Genomic DNA, 20,219 nt, shown 5'->3' with positions numbered 1-20,219 from the left:
AGCCTGTAGTGTGGTTTTCCACTTTAATTTTGAGGGTGACTCCAAATCCAGACCTCCATGGGTTGATAAATTTGATTTCCATTGATAATTTTTGTGTGATTTTGTTGTCAGCACATTCAACTATGTAAAGAAAAAAGTATTTAAAAAGATTATTTCATTCATTCAGATCTAGGATGTGTTATTTTAGTGTTCCCTTTATTTTTTTGAGCAGTGTATATATACAAATATACACTCACTACCGGTCAAAGGTTTGTACACACCTACTCATTCAAGGGTTTTTCTTTATTTTTACATTGTAGAATAATAGTGAAGACATCGAAACTATGTAATAATTCATATGGAATCAAAAAAGTGTTAAACAAATCAAAATATATTTTATATTTGAGATTCTTCAAATAGCCACCCTTTGCCTTGATGACAGCTTTGCACACTCTTGGCATTTTCTCAACCAGCTTCACCTGGAGTGCTTTTCCAACAGTCTTGAAGGAGTTCCCACATGCACTCCAGGTGAAGCTGGTTGAGAAAATGCCAAGAGTGTGCAAATCTGTCATCAAGGCAAAGGGTGGCTATTTGAAGAATCTCAAATACAAAATATATTTTGATTTGTTTAACACTTTTTTGGTTACTACATGATTCCATATGTGTTATTTCATAGTTTTGATGTCTTCACTATTATTCTACAATGTAGAAAATAGTAAAAATAAAGAAAAACCCTTGAATGAGTAGGTGTGTCCAAACTTTTGACTGTACTATATATATATATATTTGTTGGCAATGACACAGGTCAAACGTTTTCTGTAAGTCTTCACAAGGTTTTCACACACTGTTGCTGGTATTTTGGCCCATTCCTCCATGCAGATCTCCTCTAGAGCAGTGATGTTTTGGGGCTGTCGCTGGGCAACACGGACTTTCAACTCCCTCCAAAGATTTTCTATGGGGTTGAGATCTGGAGACTGGCTAGGCCACTCCAGGACCTTGAAATGCTTCTTACGAAGCCACTCCTTCGTTGCCCGGGCGGTGTGTTTGGGATCATTGTCATGCTGAAAGACCCAGCCACGTTTCATCTTCAATGCCCTTGCTGATGGAAGGTTTTCACTCAAAATCTCACGATACATGGCCCCATTCATTCTTTCCTTTACACGGATCAGTCGTCCTGGTCCCTTTGCAGAAAAACAGCCCCAAAGCATGATGTTTCCACCCCCATGCTTCACAGTAGCTATGGTGTTCTTTGGATGCAACTCAGCATTATTTGTCCTCCAAACACGACGAGTTGAGTTTTTACCAAAAAGTTCTATTTTGGTTTCATCTGACCATATGACATTCTCCCAATCCTCTTCTGGATCATCCAAATGCACTCTAGCAAACTTCAGATGGGCCTGGACATGTACTGGCTTAAGCAGGGACACGTCTTGCACTGCAGGATTTGAGTCCCTGGCGGCGTAGTGTGTTACTGATGGTAGGCTTTGTTACTTTGTCCCAGCTCTCTGCAGGTCATTCACTAGGTCCCCCCGTGTGGTTCTGGGATTTTTGCTCACCGTTCTTGTGATCATTTTGACCCCACGGGGTGAGATCTTGCGTGGAGCCCCAGATCGAGGGAGATTATCAGTGGTCTTGTATGTCTTCCATTTCCTAATAATTGCTCCCACAGTTGATTTATTCAAACCAAGCTGCTTACCTATTGCAGATTCAGTCTTCCCAGCCTGGTGCAGGTCTACAATTTTGTTTCTGGTGTCCTTTGACAGCTCTTTGGTCTTAGCCATAGTGGAGTTTGGAGTGTGACTGTTTGAGGTTGTGGACAGGTGTCTTTTATACTGATAACAAGTTCAAACAGGTGCCATTAATACAGGTAACGAGTGGAGGACAGAGGAGCCTCTTAAAGAAGAAGTTACAGGTCTGTGAGAGCCAGAAATCTTGCTTGTTTGTAGGTGACCAAATACCTATTTTCCACCATAATTTGCAAATAAATTCATTAAAAATCCTACAATGTGATTTTCTGGATTTTTTTTCTCAATTTGTCTGTCATAGTTGACGTGTACCTATGATGAAAATTACAGGCCTCTCTCATCTTTTTAAGTGGGAGAACTTGCACAATTGGTGGCTGACTAAATACTTTTTTCCCCCACTGTATATATATATATATATATACAGTGGGGAAAAAAAGTATTTAGTCAGCCACCAATTGTGCAAGTTCTCCCACTTAAAAGATGAGAGATGCCTGTAATTTTCATCATAGGTACACGTCAACTATGACAGACAAATTGAGAAAAAAAATTCCAGAAAATCACATTGTAGGATTTTTAATGAATTTATTTGCAAATTATGGTGGAAAATAAGTATTTGGTCACCTACAAACAAGCAAGATTTCTGGCTCTCACAGACCTGTAACTTCTTCTTTAAGAGGCTCCTCTGTCCTCCTCTCGTTTCCTGTATTAATGGCACCTGTTTGAACTTGTTATCAGTATAAAATACACCTGTCCACAACCTCAAACAGTCACACTCCAAACTCCACTATTGCCAAGACCAAAGAGCTGTCAAAGGACACCAGAAACAAAATTGTAGACCTGCACCAGGCTGGGAAGACTGAATCTGCAATAGGTAAGCAGCTTGGTTTGAAGAAATCAACTGTGGGAGCAATTATTAGGAAATGGAAGACATACAACACCACTGATAATCTCCCTCGATCTGGGGCTCCACGCAAGATCTCACCCCGTGGGGTCAAAATGATCACAAGAACGGTGAGCAAAAATCCCAGAACCACACGGGGGACCTAGTGAATGACCTGCAGAGAGCTGGGACCAAAGTAACAAAGCCTACCATCAGTAACACACTACGCCGCCAGGGACTCAAATCCTGCTGTGTCCCCCTGCTTAAGCCAGTACATGTCCAGGCCCGTCTGAAGTTTGCTAGAGTGCATTTGGATGATCCAGAAGAGGATTGGGAGAATGTCATATGGTCAGATGAAACCAAAATATAACTTTTTGGTAAAAACTCAACTCGTCGTGTTTGGAGTACAAAGAATGCTGAGTTGCATCCAAAGAACACCATACCTACTGTGAAGCATGGGGGTGGAAACATCATGCTTTGGGGCTGTTTTTCTGCAAAGGGACCAGGACGACTGATCCGTGTAAAGGAAAGAATGAATGGGGCCATGTATCGTGAGATTTTGAGTGAAAACCTCCTTCCATCAGCAAGGGCATTGAAGATGAAACGTGGCTGGGTCTTTCAGCATGACAATGATCCCAAACACACCGCCCGGGCAACGAAGGAGTGGCTTCGTAAGAAGCATTTCAAGGTCCTGGAGTGGCCTAGCCAGTCTCCAGATCTCAACACCATAGAAAATCTTTGGAGGGAGTTGAAAATCCGTGTTGCCCAGCGACAGCCCCAAAACATCACTGCTCTAGAGGAGATCTGCATGGAGGAATGGGCCAAAATACCAGCAACAGTGTGTGAAAACCTTGTGAAGACTTACAGAAAACGTTTGACCTGTGTCATTGCCAACAAAGGGTATATAACAAAGTATTGAGAAACTTTTTTGTTATTGACCAAATACTTATTTTCCACCATAATTTGCAAATAAATTCATTAAAAATCCTACAATGTGATTTTCTGGAATTTCTTTTCTCATTTTGTCTGTCATAGTTGACGTGTACCTATGATGAAAATTACAGGCCTCTCTCATCTTTTTAAGTGGGAGAACTTGCACAATTGGTGGCTGACTAAATACTTTTTTCCCCACTGATATATATATATATATATATATATATATATATATATATATATATATATATATATATATATATATATACACACACACACACACACAGGAAGTTTACATACACCTTAGCCAAATACATTTAAACTCAGTTTCACAATTCCTAACATTTAATCTTAGTAAAGATTCCCTGTCTTAGGTCAGTTAGGATAACCACTTTATTTTAAGAAAGTGAAATGTCTGAATAATAGTAGAGAGAATGATTCATTTCAGCTTGTATTTATTTCATCACATTCCCAGTGGGTCAGAAGTTTACATACACTCAATTAGTATTTGGTAGCATTACCTTTAAATTGTATAACTTTGGTCAAACATTTCGGGTAGCCTTCCACAAGCTTCCCACAATAAGTTGGGTGAATTTTGGCCCATTCCTCCTGACAGAGCTGGTGTAACTGAGTCAGGTTTGTAGGCCTCCTTGCTCGCACACGCTTTTTCAGTTCTGCCCACAAATGTTCTATAGGATTGAGGTCAAGGCTTTGTGATGGCCACTCCAATACCTTGACTTTGTTGTCCTTAAGCCATTTTGCCACGACATTGGAAGTATGCTTGGGGTCATTGTCCATTGGAAGACCCATTTGCGACCAAGCTTTAACTGCCTGACTGATGTCTTGAGATGTTGCTTCAATATATCCACATAATTTTCCTTCCTCATGATGCCATCTATTTTGTGAAGTGCACCAGTCCCTCCTGCAGCAAAGCACCCCCACAGCATGATGCTGCCACCCCCGTGCTTCACGGTTGGGATGGTGTTCTTCGCCCCCCCTCTTGGCTGATTTTCTTTTGATTTTCCTATGATGTCAAGCAAAGAGACACTGAGTTTAAAGGTAGGCCTTGAAATACATCCACAGGTACACCTCCAATTGACTCAAATTATGTCAATTAGCCTATCAGAAGCTTTTAAAGCCATGACATCAGTTTCTGGAATTTTCCAAGCTGTTTATAGGCACAGTGAACTTATTGTATGTAAACTTCTGACCCACTGGAATTGTGATACAGTGAATTATAAGTGAAAAAATATGTCTGTAAACAATTGCAACTGCTTGGCCTCTGACCGCAAGGCACTACAGAGGGTAGTGCGTACGGCCCAGTACATCACTGGGGCAAAGCTCCCTGCCATCCAGGACCTCTATACCAGGCGGTGTCAGAGGAAGGCCCTCAAAATTGTCAAAGACTCCAGCCACCCTAGTCATAGACTGTTCTCTCTGCTACCGCACGGCAAGCGGTACCGGAGTGCCAAGTCTAGGTCCAAAAGACTTCTCAACAGCTTCTACCCCCAAGCCATAAGACTCCTGAACAGCTAATCATGGCTACCCGGACTATTTGCACTGCCCCCCACCCCATCCTTTTTACGCTGCTGCTACTCTGTTAAGTATTTATGCATAGTCACTTTAACTCTACCCACATGTACATATTACCTCAACTACCTCAACTAGCCGGTGCCCCCGCACATTGACTATGCAACGGTACCCCCCTGTATATATAGCCTCCCTACTGTCACTTTATTTTACTGTATATATAGCCTCCCTACTGTCACTTTATTTTACTTCTGCTCTTTTTTTCTCAACACTTTTTTGTTGTTGTTTTATTCTTACTTTTTTGTTTAAAATAAATGCACTGTTGGTTAAGGACTGTAAGTAAGCATTTCACTGTAATGTCTGCACCTGTTGTATTCGGCGCATGTGACCAATACAATTTGATTTGATTTGATTTGATTTGAATTGTTGGAAAAATTACTTGTCATGCACAAAGTAGATGTCCTAACGGACTTGCCAAAACTATAGTTTGTGGAGTGGTTGAAAAACACGTTTTAATGAATCCAACCTAAGTGTATGTAAACTTCCGACTTCAACTGTGTGTGTGTATATATATATATATAATTCCTTCTCGCAACTATCTACGCACTCTCCTCCTCTCAACTTTTCCCTTCGCTTGTGGACTTCAGTGCACAACACATCAGCTGTCTTTGACCAGGTGAAAAAACCTATCCAAGCCAAACCTTCATATCGTGACCGCTAACAGCTACACACAGCCTACATCATTGTCACGGCAAAGTCAACATAGCTACTAGAACTAACGCATTAGTAAACCCGCTACAATCATGTAGTCCAGTGAACAGTCAGAAAGCAGTTTAGCAGTTACACCGGCGGGCCCCAGTGGCAATAAATTAAAACCAAAAGGTTATCTTGACTTGAAAGTTCCAGTGTTGGATAGCCATAGCCAGCTAGCTAACTTAGCATCCCTCTCTGTTTGTTGGTTTGGCAATGCCACTGTCAGCCAGAAAAATATGCTGAGAAGGATTATCACCACAGCAAGCAAGGTACTTGGAGTCAAACAGACAGGCTTGGATGAGATCTTTAAGGTCAGGGCCCTCAGCAAGGCTCACAAATTTATTTTAGACCCAAGCCACCCCCTGTACCCGGACTTTGAACTACTCCCCTCTGGGTGCAGGTATAGGGCACCCCCCGGCAGGAAAAACAGAACTAGACAATCATTTGTGGCAGGTGTGATATCCCTCCTAAACAACTGGGCTAATGTTCCTATCGACCCAGTAAGGCCAGCAGGCTAGTCTCTTTTTATTGGTATGTAACTGTTATGAATGTTGTATTGTCAATTTGTTTTCTACTGTATTTAAACCCCACTTTAAACGTGTACATGATACTGCAACAACATTTCCCCATGGGGACAATAAAGTCAGCAAGTAAGTAAGTTTGAGCCGGGTGTTTGAGTAGGCTAGCTGGATTCGCTAGCTAAGTGAAAGTGAAAATTTAAAAAATGACAACCAAATATAGCCAGCTCTCTCTCTCCTTCTTGCTTCTCCTTAATTTTAGGAAATTAATTTGTTAAAAACTGTTCAACTATTGTCTTTCTCTCTCTTTGAGTTAACTACTCACCACATTTTATGCCCTGCAGTGCTAGCTAGCTGTAGCTTATGCTTTCAGTACTAGATTCATTCTCTGATCCTTTGATTGGGTGACAACATGTCAGTTCATGCTACAACAGCTCTGATAGGTTGGAGGACGTCCTCTGGAAGTTGTCATAATTACTGTGTTAGACTATAGAAGCGGGTGAGAACCATGTGCCTCCTAGGTTTTGTATTAAAGTCAATGTACCCAGAGGAGGACAGAAGCTAGCTGTCCTCCAGCTACACATGGTGCTACCCTACAGAGTGCTGCTGAGGCTACTGTGCTGCTGAGGCTACTGTAGACCTCCATTGCAAAACAGTGTGTTAGAATGAATTATTTGTTGACGTGAATATATTTAGTATAGTTTTAGCAAAAAAAAATGAAATTCACTGAGGAGGATGGTCCTCCCCTTCCTCTGATGAGCCTTCACTGTTACAGGTACATTCAATTCATTTGAAAGGCAAGTGGTGGCATTGCAGAACATAATTGGATGAGTTGAGTGCCTGGTGAATTAATATTGTAGCTAATTAGACATGCATATGCATGTAAGAATTGCAATTGTACGAGGTGCTCATTGACAAAACAGGGTAAGTAGGTTTGATCTAGATATCCTGCTCCGAAATTCAGAAGGCCTAGTATTTATTTGTATTGTACCGCACACCCTCATTCCAGCTCACCCTATGGGAATGCGCAGGGGGTTGGGCTTCAGGGAAATCTCAGGTGATGTCACAGTGAGTGACAAGCAGGAGAGGTCAATGTCCTGGGCCTCCATCTTGTTCTGAAGGTCATGGGACAGCTGCTGCCGGGACTCCTGAAGAAGACTGGAGATAACAGCCAATGATAAGTACTGAGACGGCAAAATATGTGAGAGTGGCACCAGAATTTAAATAAAAACATGTCTTACCTTTTTGTAGTTAATAAATTAAATGTGAAACGTGATAACTATAGTATGATTAACTATAGTATGATTAACATGGTGACGCAACGCACTTCCACGTTGTCTCCATGCTGCTGTGCAGTTTGTCGCTACTTGCCTACCTGCCAAACTTTTTCGCTTTTTACTCTTAATAACCATTTAATCAAACTCTGTATTTAACAAGTTTACCAACGTCTTAGTTTTGTCCTCACACAACATGTTTTATTCAACTTTTTCACCCAGGACGCTATATCTGGACATGGATCTGCTGGACCTCCTCCGGTCGAAAAAGCTAAGTAACATTATGCCTTCTCATTGCAGTCGCTGTACTCATAATATACAGGAGAACTATCGCCTTATATAGTGAGAATAGCCAAGTTGCAAGCTTGGCTATTCAGACGCAATCGTTAGGCAAGTGCAATTTACGTGTAGGAAAGGATGAAACAGCATCGATGCCACCAGTAAATACAGGTAGTAGTATTAATCCCCCTCCACAGTCCCCACAGCCGGACAATTTTCTCATGGATTCTGGAAATAAATGCTGTCGGTATGCTCATCCGGTGTCGCTCATTCAGCCGATATAAACTTTCAACCGGTTTTCCCCACTAAGCAACAAGTCTGAGTCAGAGCCCGAGCCTTCACAGGTCTAACCACCCGTTACAGGGTCTGAGCCGCCGAATCTGACTCCATTACCCACAATATTAGATTTAAAATAATAATCCAGCCATCATACATTGTTTGCCAGGGGGCAGGACTACCGACGTAAAGGCTAATCTGAAGATGGTGCTGGCTGAGGCTAAAACTGGCGAGTGCAGATGGTATAGGGATATTGTTATAGGGATATTGTTATCCAGGTCGGCACCAACGATGTTAGGATGAAACAGTCAAAGGGTCACCAAGTGCAACATAGCTTCAGCGCGTAACATAGCTAGAAAGATGTGTTGGCATCGAGTAATTGTCTCTGGTCCCCTCCCAGTTAGGGGGAGTAATGAGCTCCACAGCAGACTCGCACAAATCAATCGCTGGTTGAAAACTTTTTTCTCTCCCTCCCAAAATATATAATGTGTAGATAACTGGCCCTCTTTCTGGGACTCCTGCACAAACAGGCCAAGCCTGGCCTGCTGAGGAGTGACAGAATCCATCCTAGCTGGAGGGTGCAGGCCAGGCAGCAGGCTGTTAGCCAGCCTGCCAGCTTAGTGGAGTCTGCCCCTAGCACAGTCAGTGTAGCCCGCTCAGTTTTCCCCATTGAGACCGTGTCTGTGCCTCGATCTAGGTTGGGCAAAACTAAACATGGCAGTGTTCGCCTTAGCAATCTCACTGGAATAAAGACCTGCTCCATTCCTGTCATTATTGAAAGAGATTGTGATAATACCTCACATCTCAAAATAGGACTACTTAATGTTAGATCCCTCACTTCCAAGGCAGTCATAGTCAATGAACTAATCACTGATCATCAACTTGATGTGATTGACCTGACTGAAACATGGCTCAAGCCTGATTAATTTACTGTGTTAAATGAGGCCTCTCCTCCTGGTTACACTAGTGACCATATCTCCCACGCATCCCGCAAAGGCGGAGGTGTTGCTAACCTTTAAGACAGCAAATTTAAATTTACGAAGAAAAAAATGACGGTGTTTTCTTCTTTTGAGCTTCTAGTCATGAAATCTATGCAGCCTACATCAATATTCACACTGAAAAGTCCACACACCTACTCCGAAAGGCTTTCGGAGCCATCATCAACTCAGTGGGTTTTATCCAACATGTCTCGGGGACCTACGCATTGCCACAATCATCTAGTTTTGTCCCATGGAATAAATATTGTGGATCTAAATGTTTGTCCTCATAATCCTGGACTATCAGACAACCATTTTGTTACGTTTGCAATCGCAATAAATAATCTGCTCAGACCCCCAAACAAGGATTATCAAAAGCCATGCTATAAATGCTCGGACAAGCCAAAGATTCCTAGATGCCCTTCCAGACTCCCTCCACCTACCCAAGGAAGTCGGAGTACAAAATGCAGTTAACCAACTAACCTAGGATCTAAACTTAACCTTGCGTCATACCTTAGATGCAGTCACACCTCTACAAACAAAAACCATGTCACAAGAAACTAGCTGCCTGGTATACAGAAAATACCCGAGCCCTGAAGCAAGCTTCCAGAAAATTGGAACGGAAATGGCGATTCTCCGAATTTGAAGTCTTCCGACTAGCTTGAAAAGACAGTACCATGCAATATTGAAAAGCCCTCACTGCTGCTCGATCAGCCTACTTTTCCAACCTGAGAATAAAGAGAATAAAAACAATCCAAAATGTATTTTTGATACTGTCGCAAAGCGAACTAAAAAGCAGCATTCCACAAGTGAGGATGGCCTTCACATCGACGAAAAGATCATGATAATTAGAAAGCTAATTACGGACTCCTCTTTGAATATGTGTATTTCTCCAAAACTCAGTTGTCCTGAGTCTGCACAGAACTGCCACGACCTAGGATCAATGGAGACACTCAAGTTTTTTTATCCTGTATCTCTCGATACATACACGAAAATAGTAATGGGGCTCTAAACCGTCCAGTTGCCTACTGGACCCTATTCCAAATAAACTACTGAAAGAGCTACTTCCTGTGCTTGGCCCTCCTATGTTGAACATAATAAATGGCTCCCTATCCTCCAGATGTGTGCCAAACTTTTTTTTTTTTTTTTTACTATCGGCATATATCGAATCTCCCATTCCTCTCAAACAATTTTGAAAAAGCTATTGCACAGCAACTCACTGCCTTCCTGAAGACAAATAATGTATTTGAAATGCTCCAGTCTGGTTTTAGACCCCATCATAGTAGTGAGACCGCACTCGTGAAGGTGCTAAATTACTTTAGTGCCGCTTTTGACACCATCAATCACCACATTCGCTTGGAGAGATTGGAAACCCTAAATGGTCTACACGGACAAGTTCTTGCCTGGTTTAGATCTTATCTGTTGGAAAGATATCATTTTGCCTCTGACAAATCAATGGTAAGTTTCGGTGTTCCTGAAGGTTCCGTTTTAGCACCACTATTGTTTTCACTATATATATTCTACCTCTTGGTGATGTCATTCGGAAACAAAATGTCAACTTTCACTGCTATGCAGATGACACACAGCTGTACATTTCGATGAAACATGGTGAAGTCCCAAAATTGCCTACCCTGGAAGCCTGTGTTTCAGACATAAGGAAGTGGATGGCGGCAAATGTTTTACTTTTAAATTTGGACAAAACAGAGATGCTAATTCTAGATCCCAAGAAATAAAGAGATTTGCTGTTTGATCAGACAATTAATCACAATGGTTGTGCAGTTGTCTCAAATAAAACTGTGAAGGACCTCAGCGTTACTCTTGACCCTGATATCTCTTTTGACGAACATATCAAACATATTTCAAGGGCAGCTTTATTCAATCTTCGTAACATTGCAAAAATCTAACTTTTTGTCAAAAATGATGCAGAAAAGCTAATCCATGCTTTTGTTACTTCCAGATTAGACTACGCTCTACTCTCCGGCTACCCAGATAAAGCACTAAATACACTTCAGTTAGTGCTAAATACAACCTGCTGGAATCTTGATTAGAACCAAAACATTTGATATATAATATAATATAATATAATATATAATATATAATAATATAATATATAATAATATATATAATATGCCATTTAGCAGACGCTTTTATCCAAAGCGACTTAGTCATGCGTGCATACATTTTAGAGTGACTGAGCCAATGAAGGAGAAGAGAGGTAGGGGTGGACCACGAGGAGGGAGAGAAGAGGAGGAGAGGTAGGGGTGGACCACGAGGAGGGAGAGAAGAGGAGGAGAGGTAGGGGTGAGAACAAGGAGGGAGAGAAGAGGAGGAGAGGTAGGGGTGAGAACGAGGAGGGAGAGAAGAGGAGGAGAGGTAGGGGTGAGAACGAGGAGGGAGAGAAGAGGAGGAGAGGTAGGGGTGAGAACGAGGAGGGAGAGAAGAGGAGGAGAGGTAGGGGTGAGAACGAGGAGGGAGAGAAGAGGAGGAGAAGTAGGGGTGAGAACGGGGAGGGAGAGAAGAGGAGGAGAGGTAGGGGTGAGAACGAAGAGGGAGAGAAGAGGAGGAGAGGTAGGGGTGAGAACGATGGAGAAAAAGGACAGAGTGAAGGATCAAGAGGGAGGAGAGCAGATGAGGGAGACAAGACAGACGAGTTGGAGAAACAACTGACTGATCAGTCAGTTGATCAACTGACTGATCAACTGACAACTTGATCATATTACTCCAGTGCTAGCCTCTTTACACTGGGTTCCTGTTAAGGCTAGGGCTGATTTCAAGGTTTACATGGACTTGCTCCTACCGATCTCTCCGATTTGGTCCTGCCATACATACCTACACGTACGCTACGGTCACAAGATGCAGGCCTCCTTATTGTTCCTAAGCAAACAGCTGGAGGCAGGGCTGTCTCCTATAGAGACCCATTTCTATGGAATGGTCTGCCTATCCATCGGTCTCGACCTTTAAGTCTTTACTGAAGACTCATCTCTTCATTAGGTCCTATGATTGAGTGTAGTCTGGCCCATGGGAGCGAAGGTGAATGGCAAGGCACTGGAGTGATGAACCACCCTTGCTATCTCTGCCTGGCCGGCTCCCCTCTCTCCACTGGGATTCTCTGCCTCTGACCCTATTACGGGGACTGAGTCACTGGCTTACTAGTGCTCTTCCAAGCTGTCCCTAGGAGGGCTGCATCATGTCGTGCCTTTTTTCGCTATACTCGACTTGAGTGGGTTGAGTCACTGACGTGTTCTTCCTGTCCGGTTTTGCGCCCCCCCCTCGGGCTTGTGCGGTGGGGGAGATCTTCGTGGGCTATACTCAGCCTTGTCTCAGGGTAGTAAATTGGTGGTCTGTTGATATCCCTCTAGTGGTGTGGGGGCTGTGCTTTGGCAAAGTGGGTGGGGTTATATCCTGCCTGGTTGGCCCTGTCCGGGGGTATTGTTGGATGGGGCCACAGTGTCCCCCGAACCCAGTCTACAGCATCTGTGCTGCAATAGTCTATGTGACGGGGGGGCTAGGGTCAGTCTGTCCTATCTGGTGTAATTTTCCTGTCTTATCTGGTGTCCTGTGTGATCTTAAGTATGCTCCCTCTAATTCTCCCATCTCTTTCCCACCTCTCCCGGAGGACCTGAGCCCTAGGACGATGCCTCAGGCCTGATGACTCCTGGCTGTCCCTGTCCATTTCTGCTGTTCTGCCTGCGGCTATGGAACCCTGACCTGTACACCAGATGTGCTACCTTGTCGTGCTGCTGCCCCAGTTTCAACTGTTCTGCCTGCGGCTATGGAAGCCTGACCTGTCCACCGGACGTGCTACCTTGTCCCGGACATGCTGTTTAATTCCACTCTCTCCCTCTCTACCTCCCTCTCTACCGCACTTGCTGTCTCGACCTCAATGCTCAGCTCTGAAAAGCCAACTGACATTTAGTCCTGAGGTGCTGACCTGTTGCACCCTCTACAACCACTTTGATTATTATTTGACGCTGCTGCTCATCTATGAACGTTTGAACATCTTGAAGAACGATCTGGCCTTAATAGCCATGTACTCTTATAATCTCCCCCCCGGCACAGCCAGAAGAGGACTGGCCACCCCTCAAAGCCTGCTTTCTTTCTAGGTTCCTGCCTTTCTAGGCAGTTTTTTCTAGCCACCGTGCTTCTACATCTGCATTGCTTTTATGGGGGTTTTTAGGCTGGGTTCTGTATAAGCACTTTGTGACATCTGCTGATGTAAAAAGGGCTTTATAAATACATTTGATTTTAAATCCTTAATTAGCATTGAAAAGGTTAATCCATTCTTCTCCAATTATAAATCTCTCTCCCTAATTTGTGAATCACTCTTGTAACGTCAGTAGGCTACTAGACTATGCTTCAGAGGGGGAGGGGCAGGTAGTCTGCACACACTGGCAAAGATTTTCAGCTGGCAAACAGGCAGACACTGGAATAAGTTTGAGTGAGCGCTTTATAACGTAAAATAACATTATAAACCGGGTTCAGTATAGATCACTTTCATTCTCGGTTCTGATTCTGTTCCTCATATGTAGTTATGTCGTGGTTTTCGGGTCTGTTCGCTGAACCCGTTCCAACCCCTGCTTTTGACCAGGGCACATAGGACTCTGGGCAAAAGTAGTACACTATAAAGGGAATAGGGTGCCATTTGGGATGCAACATCGGTCAAACGGTTTCTTACCACAGCTGCTCGAAGGCCTTGTCGATGCGCTGCTGAAGCACCCGCTGTGCTCCGTCGATCATCTCCACTTCCTTCTTCAGCTGGGCCTCCACTGGGTCGCTGACCAGCTCGTTGCCGCGGCGACCCTCCCTCCGGGTCAGGCACTCCACCGTGACCTCCAGAGGCACAGCGGTGGCCGCCAGTGCCCGCTCAGTCTCCTCCTTCCCCTGAGACACAGAGACAGAGCAGCCAAACTCACCTACGCTGTACTAGCACGTCAATACATCACCCTAAAACCTGGTTTATTGCAAAGTCTGATAAATGTAGAAAGCTGCCAGAATGTTATTTTTTTTTACCAGGTACTTCACACTTTCTGTTTTTACATTGAAACAACTGCATGCCAGATTAATACTAATCTGAAATTGAATTGCAAATCTCACCAGGGTTAAGGCATCCATCTCTTTCTCCACTTCCTGTGCGCATGATTCCAAAGTCTCTCTCCAGCGGGAGATATCCCAGATCCTATCACTCAGCCTGCGAGAGCTGTCACTCGTATCCCAGTTAGTCTGTGGGAGATGAGGTAGAGAGAGAGATGAGGGACAGAGAGATAAACCGAGAGCGGAGAGAGAGAACGAGTTAGAGGGGGGAGAAAGAGGGAGAGTGAGAGAGAGGATAGAGAGAAAAGGAGAGAGAGATTGCATGAATACCTGTGATGAGAATAAATAATAGTCCCTGACAATTGATGATGTGGAAACTAATTTATTAGGCTCTGTCTGTATAGGCCAATGTAACAGTCACAAAGTCAAGCAAGACCTTACTGAATTGGTTGTTTCATTACATAGTCACAATGTCTTACCTTGCTGGTTGTCTCATTGCGTAAGGCCCTCCCTTCCTGACGTGTCTTGTGTGAGATGTGTCGCCTGTGTTCTGCTGTGTCAGATATCTGCTTGTTACTGGTGTCCCAGTCGGACACACTGTACCTGAGCCCAGGCTTGGCACTTAGCGTGGCCATGGTCCTCACAGAGTCACAGGACTAAATGAAACAGGTGACACACAGGTATGATGAGACTGGAAACGAGTTGATGGAACTCTATGGGCCCTGATCAAAAGTAATGCACTATAGGCAATAGGCTGACATTTGGGACACAGACTGTTTACATGAGGGACAAGTATTGTCAAAATTTTTACATTTGATATGACGTGATGTTTGGGGAGGTTGTGGGAATAGTGCTGTCAGTGATGTGTAATGATCTGTTTGGAGTCATAATTTGCATGAAAGTGTATTTCCACCCTCTCTACCCACAGCCAAATGATCAAACCATTACTCACTCAAGGAGGAAATGAACTTGCATAACCTCTGTTCAAAAGCAACCTTTAGTTGATTAAGACTAGCTTTTAGGCTATATGAAAACTTATTGAATGGGAAGAGATGGGCTAGCTTGCACTGCGTCTAAAGCTCAGGGACATTTGATAGCTCATACATGGATGGGAAGGTTGTGCTGGGAGATGCACCTGCTGCTCTCTGGAATTGAATGCCTCAATACCACTTAACATTAATTAACTTCAGTATGAAAGTCATTATGTGGAACAATTAATTCCCTTTCATGTCATTACTCAGAGAACAGTATTGCCTAATAGGATTATGAGCCATAACAGTAGATCAATGCACAATGTCTTATCATGGCCATAAAACAATGGGTGTTTCTCAATATGTTCGTATACTACCGTGCTCTCATGCAGAGTACGTTCTTGTGTGGACGAGTGTGGAGAATTGATAAAACAATACATTCGAGAAGCACTCGCACTCCCCTTACTGCAGTACCTCATGCTTCACCACCCCCATTCACGAACCCTTTTCCAGCCAGGACAATAGCAACAATAGACGAAACTAGATATACACAAAGCAAACGTTTTGCTTCATAATTATCAGCTAGATATGCGAATTGTAATCATCTAGCTAGCCAGCTACTTAGACAGGCAAAAATGACCTAAAACGAATATTATGCAAGATAATGTCAATTCTTCGTGAGTAGCTAGCTAACGCTTCTTCGTGGCTATCTGGCTAGCTAACAGTACTGGTAGCTAGCCAGTTAGCCCTATTGGACTTGTAATAATATGTAATATGCCATTTAGCAGACGCTTTTATCCAAAGCGACTTACAGTCATGCGTGCATACATTTTTTGTGTATGGGTGGTCCCGGGGATCGAACCCACTACCTTGACGTTACAAGCGCCGTGCTCTACCAGCTGAGCTACAGAGGACTTATCTGGGCTTGCTATCTACAGTACGTAGGCAGGTAAACATACCAAAATTAACACAGCATGTATTTATTAACGTATCAAGTTTAAATATTGTAGTCAGGCAACATATTAGATGTGAATAGAAAACATTTCATTCCGAATTCGGAGTGTATTTTCTCTGGCTACAGCTCAAATAATGTCCGCTATTGTCATTGATTTCAAGAAATGTTGCATCATTTTTTGACGTGGTTGCATCATTTCTTTGCATACTTTCTGTCGAAGCTTGCATCGATCAATGATTTAAAATATTTACAAATGGAGTAGGCATTCGAGAAGTACTCTCAGTGCTCTGTTTCACATAATTTTATTTGGACTCATACTCCGACCCTCCCGTGCTCCAATTTGCGTGCTCGGAGCATGGTCATAGATAGAACAATGAGACAGACATTTCACCGGATGTATTAATGTGAAGCATCCACTCGGCGTTTCCGCCACTTACCAAATATGGTAGTGAGTAGGAAGCCATGTGTCCGGCACTGGGAGAAGCTGGAACGAGATGGATTTTGGCCGACATTCTGCACATTTTCTCATCGATGAAACATTTGATCTCAATACAGTTTTCTGTTCCCAAAACTAGAATCTGTTACGAACAGAGTGGAGTAAGTTTTGTAGACTTTACCCCTTGTAAAAAATTGCATTGTTTATGAGTGCAAAGGCGAATGCACGCACTTTACTGAGTAGGCGTTCCCTAACGGAAATATGGAAATATGCTACAACGCGACAATAGGATCTCGCAAGCTCGTGCTTGGCTCTGCCCAGCTCCTTGCTTGTTCTGCAAACTATAACTAATTTGTTCCCATTTGAAACGACGGGCTGTGGTCTATCTTGGTTTAGTTGTAAAAATCTTAGGCACGGTAGTATGCATTTTTGACAAACGCCCAATGTCTGCAATTCAGCTTTCCTATTACTCAACTTTTTCTCAGAAACGAGACTAGGCCTAATCAAATTGAAACTAGACAAGATAGGCTAGGGGGAAAATGTGTGCTTAATTCAGCACACAGACCATGCTACTTGTTTGTGGTAGGCTACTGTAATTAACATCAGGTGTTTGAATAATGGAAACATACCTGCAGTCTTGTTTTTATGGTGGCTCTGTTTTGATAGTTAGCCTAATTAATTGGTGTTAAGTAATTTGATATTGAACCTATAAGTAGACAAAACATTTATATCATTATTCAACATAGCTTTGGCATTATGGCACAAGGTAAATTGTTACATAATGGAACTTTCGAACTATATTTACTTACCCAAAGCTCTCGAATTTGCGGATATCCTGGAGTGTCTGCACCGGTGGTCCATAACCTGTGTCTCACCAGCTCTTGTAGACTGTCTCCAGGTAACGCACAGATGCAACTAGTCAAACACGACTACTAAATAATTAAAATGCCATGGCAACGTTAAACAAATAGCCATTCGAAGGGCTTTAGTGATTGACATCAGTCTTTGTGACTGTCCGACGACGCAACAATGCATCCTACATCATAATGTGGAGCTCCATGACTGTCAGATGATGCAAAAAGGTACCCAAATAGAATTGTTGGCGACAGATTAGTCTCCAACTTGGAGAAATAAATGTTTCTGCTGTATCCAGTATCCTAGGCTACTAGTGCCCCCCTATATGCTTTTCTTTTCAGTGAAGCCATCGGTGGTCTTACTCTAGTTCTAGAAGTACAACTAAGTAATTTAGATGAAGAACTACATAATAGAATCTTACACATTTAAGTGTAACTCCACCATCACAGTTGAATACCGTAGCTACAGTATCTGTCTGGCTAGGAATGAAGCAGAAAACTGCAAGAATCAACATACATCACATCCATTCTCTCAATGAATACACCAACACAGACTTCATACATACAGTATTTAATTAAAACAAGTACATATGACGACCAAATAAAAAGGCTCAACTTAGGACCAGGATCAGACAAAGACCAAAAAAGTATTTGCAAAAAAAAATGTGCATATTGTTACCAAAGCAATTTGTCATTTGTATCTTATTAAGTACGATATGCAGCCAACCATAATAGAGGTGCAGGGTTTGGAGATGTTCTGAGGAATCCTTTCCTAGGCAAGCAGGCACTGGTGACAACTGGACCACTGCATGTTGTTCTCTGTTTGTAAACCTCTTGCTGTAACATGTTAAGATCTTTCAATAAGGATCTTGAGAAGAAATGTATACATGCCAGAGCAGTGGTTCTAAATAGAATGCATTTTTGTCTAGGCCTGGAATATAATGGTTGGGCAGTGGTCTAGGCCTGGAATACATGCCAGAGCAGTGGTTCTAAATAGAATGCATTTTTGTCTAGGCCTGGAATATAATGGTTGGGCAGTGGTCTAGGCCTGGAATACATGCCAGAGCAGTGGTTCTAAATATAATGCATTTTTGGGGGGGTCGTCACCACCAGAGTTACTTTCCAAATGGCACCCTATTCGCTATATAGTGCACTACTTTTGATCAGAGCCAATATTAGTGCACTACAAAGAGAATAGGGTGCCATTTGGTAGGGTGAACTAAAAAGAGAATAGGGTGCCATTTGGGACATCGGCAAGGAGTTTGAAAGCATTTACCATCCAACATGTGGCAAATGGTATTCAAATGGCTCTTACAGGATAGTAATTAAAAAGAAGAGGTGTACTTTGGGTGTCCCAAATGGCTCTGGTCAAAAGTAGTGCACTATATAGGGAATAGGGTGCCATTTGGGAAGCATCCCTGGTGTAACCCCAACAGCTAGTTGCTCAGAGCCTAAAGATCACTTTGTTTATTGCTGTTCACTTTGGGTAGAAGACCATCACTGAACATCTATCTACTAAAAGGTTTAAACAAAAGGGAACCAGGGGTGAAAATCCCATGCATTACAGTAAACTGTTTGCCACCTGAGGAGGGTGGCGGTCTAAAATATCACTTTTTTGGTTGTGCCACGCGAGTGCCTGCCTACCTTACCATCCCCACAAGCATTTTGGTCCTGACACCTCAAAACTGGTTGGTTCTGCATATTGTTGTGTTCTTATACTGTATGTCAGTGTCACAAACAGACAGCCAGGCACACACATACACACAGACAGTACAGTATTTTCATGTATCAATATATACGTATCAATGTAGACATGGGCATATTGCCCTCAATGTTTTGAAAGTAAGATCTTTGATTTACTTGTTTTCAGCACCATCAGGAAAAGGCACAGTCTACAGACTATTCTGTCCAAGGATAAACCTTCACCCCTTCCCCACGAAAAACTTTGAGAGATGCACACAATCAGACAAATGTTTTTGAAGGAAATTAACAATCAAAATGGAGGTCACATTCACTACAGGTTCTAGAAGACCAGGCTCTGTGAGATGAATGGAACCTACTGAATGGAAGCTAGGCTACTCTCCAGAGATTGTTAGTTCAATGAACAGAGAGGAGGGTGATGGGAAATAGCGGGAGGTTCATCCAATCAAATCAGTCACTACACAATAAGACAACAGCTGCCACAAAAAAACAAAATTCCCCCCACACAGTAGGTCATTTAAATGCAGCTGTAACTTTATGGGCGACCCAACCAAATGCACATAGAAATGTGAGTTATAGATATGTCATTCTCATTGAAAGCAAGTTTAAGAAGCGGTTGATCTATTCTATGTGCGCTATTTCTAGGCTTCCCGTTCATAAGTTTCTGTTTGCAACGTTTACTTTCGGTTTTGTACACCAGCTTAAAAAAGCTGAAAATACAATATTTTTGGTTATTGAAAATATATTTCACAGCAGTTTAGATGGTACTATGATTCTCTTGCTTGTTTTGTCACAAACTGAATTTAGGGGAACAATTAGAATTTTAGCAACCAGGAAATAAACAGTCTATTATATTATTACATTTGGATTATTATTAGTGACTATATTCCTAACGTCTTCTTTATTTCATTATTTTCATCATTATTGTTCTATTTTTATAGAATGTATTAGCAAAAATAAGTGGTATTCATTATATTATTACATATTTTAAATATACAAATATACAGTGTCTCCGGAAAGTATTCAGACCCCTTGTCTTTTTCCACATATTCTTACATTACAGCCTTATTCTAAAATTGATTAAATCGTTTTTTCCCCCTCATCAATCTACACACAATACCCCATAA

At 42.5% G+C, this 20,219-nt stretch overlaps 1 protein-coding gene across 5 annotated transcripts in view; it reads right to left on the bottom strand.

Annotated features, from left to right (window-relative positions):
• Positions 1-19,842, bottom strand: part of LOC121571377 (tektin-2) — a 28,477-nt gene extending 8,635 nt beyond the window's left edge. Inside the window, exons 1-6 of one of the 5 annotated variants that reach the window (XM_041882794.1) lie at positions 17,347-19,842; positions 17,167-17,243; positions 14,655-14,831; positions 14,239-14,364; positions 13,820-14,025; positions 7,353-7,496 (exon numbers count right to left, since the gene is read on the bottom strand). In XM_041882794.1, the coding sequence (XP_041738728.1) occupies positions 7,353-7,496; positions 13,820-14,025; positions 14,239-14,364; positions 14,655-14,810 (632 nt within the window). In that variant the 5' untranslated portion in view covers positions 14,811-14,831; positions 17,167-17,243; positions 17,347-19,842. The other 4 variants (XM_041882795.1, XM_041882791.2, XM_041882792.2 and 1 more) reach the window with 4 other exon arrangements.
• Between the last annotated feature and the right edge of the window lie 377 nt (positions 19,843-20,219).

The sequence above is a fragment of the Coregonus clupeaformis genome, chromosome 8, assembly GCF_020615455.1.
Source record: "Coregonus clupeaformis isolate EN_2021a chromosome 8, ASM2061545v1, whole genome shotgun sequence".
Classification (NCBI taxonomy): domain Eukaryota; kingdom Metazoa; phylum Chordata; class Actinopteri; order Salmoniformes; family Salmonidae; genus Coregonus; species Coregonus clupeaformis.
This window is presented reverse-complemented; position numbering and strand designations above follow the sequence as displayed.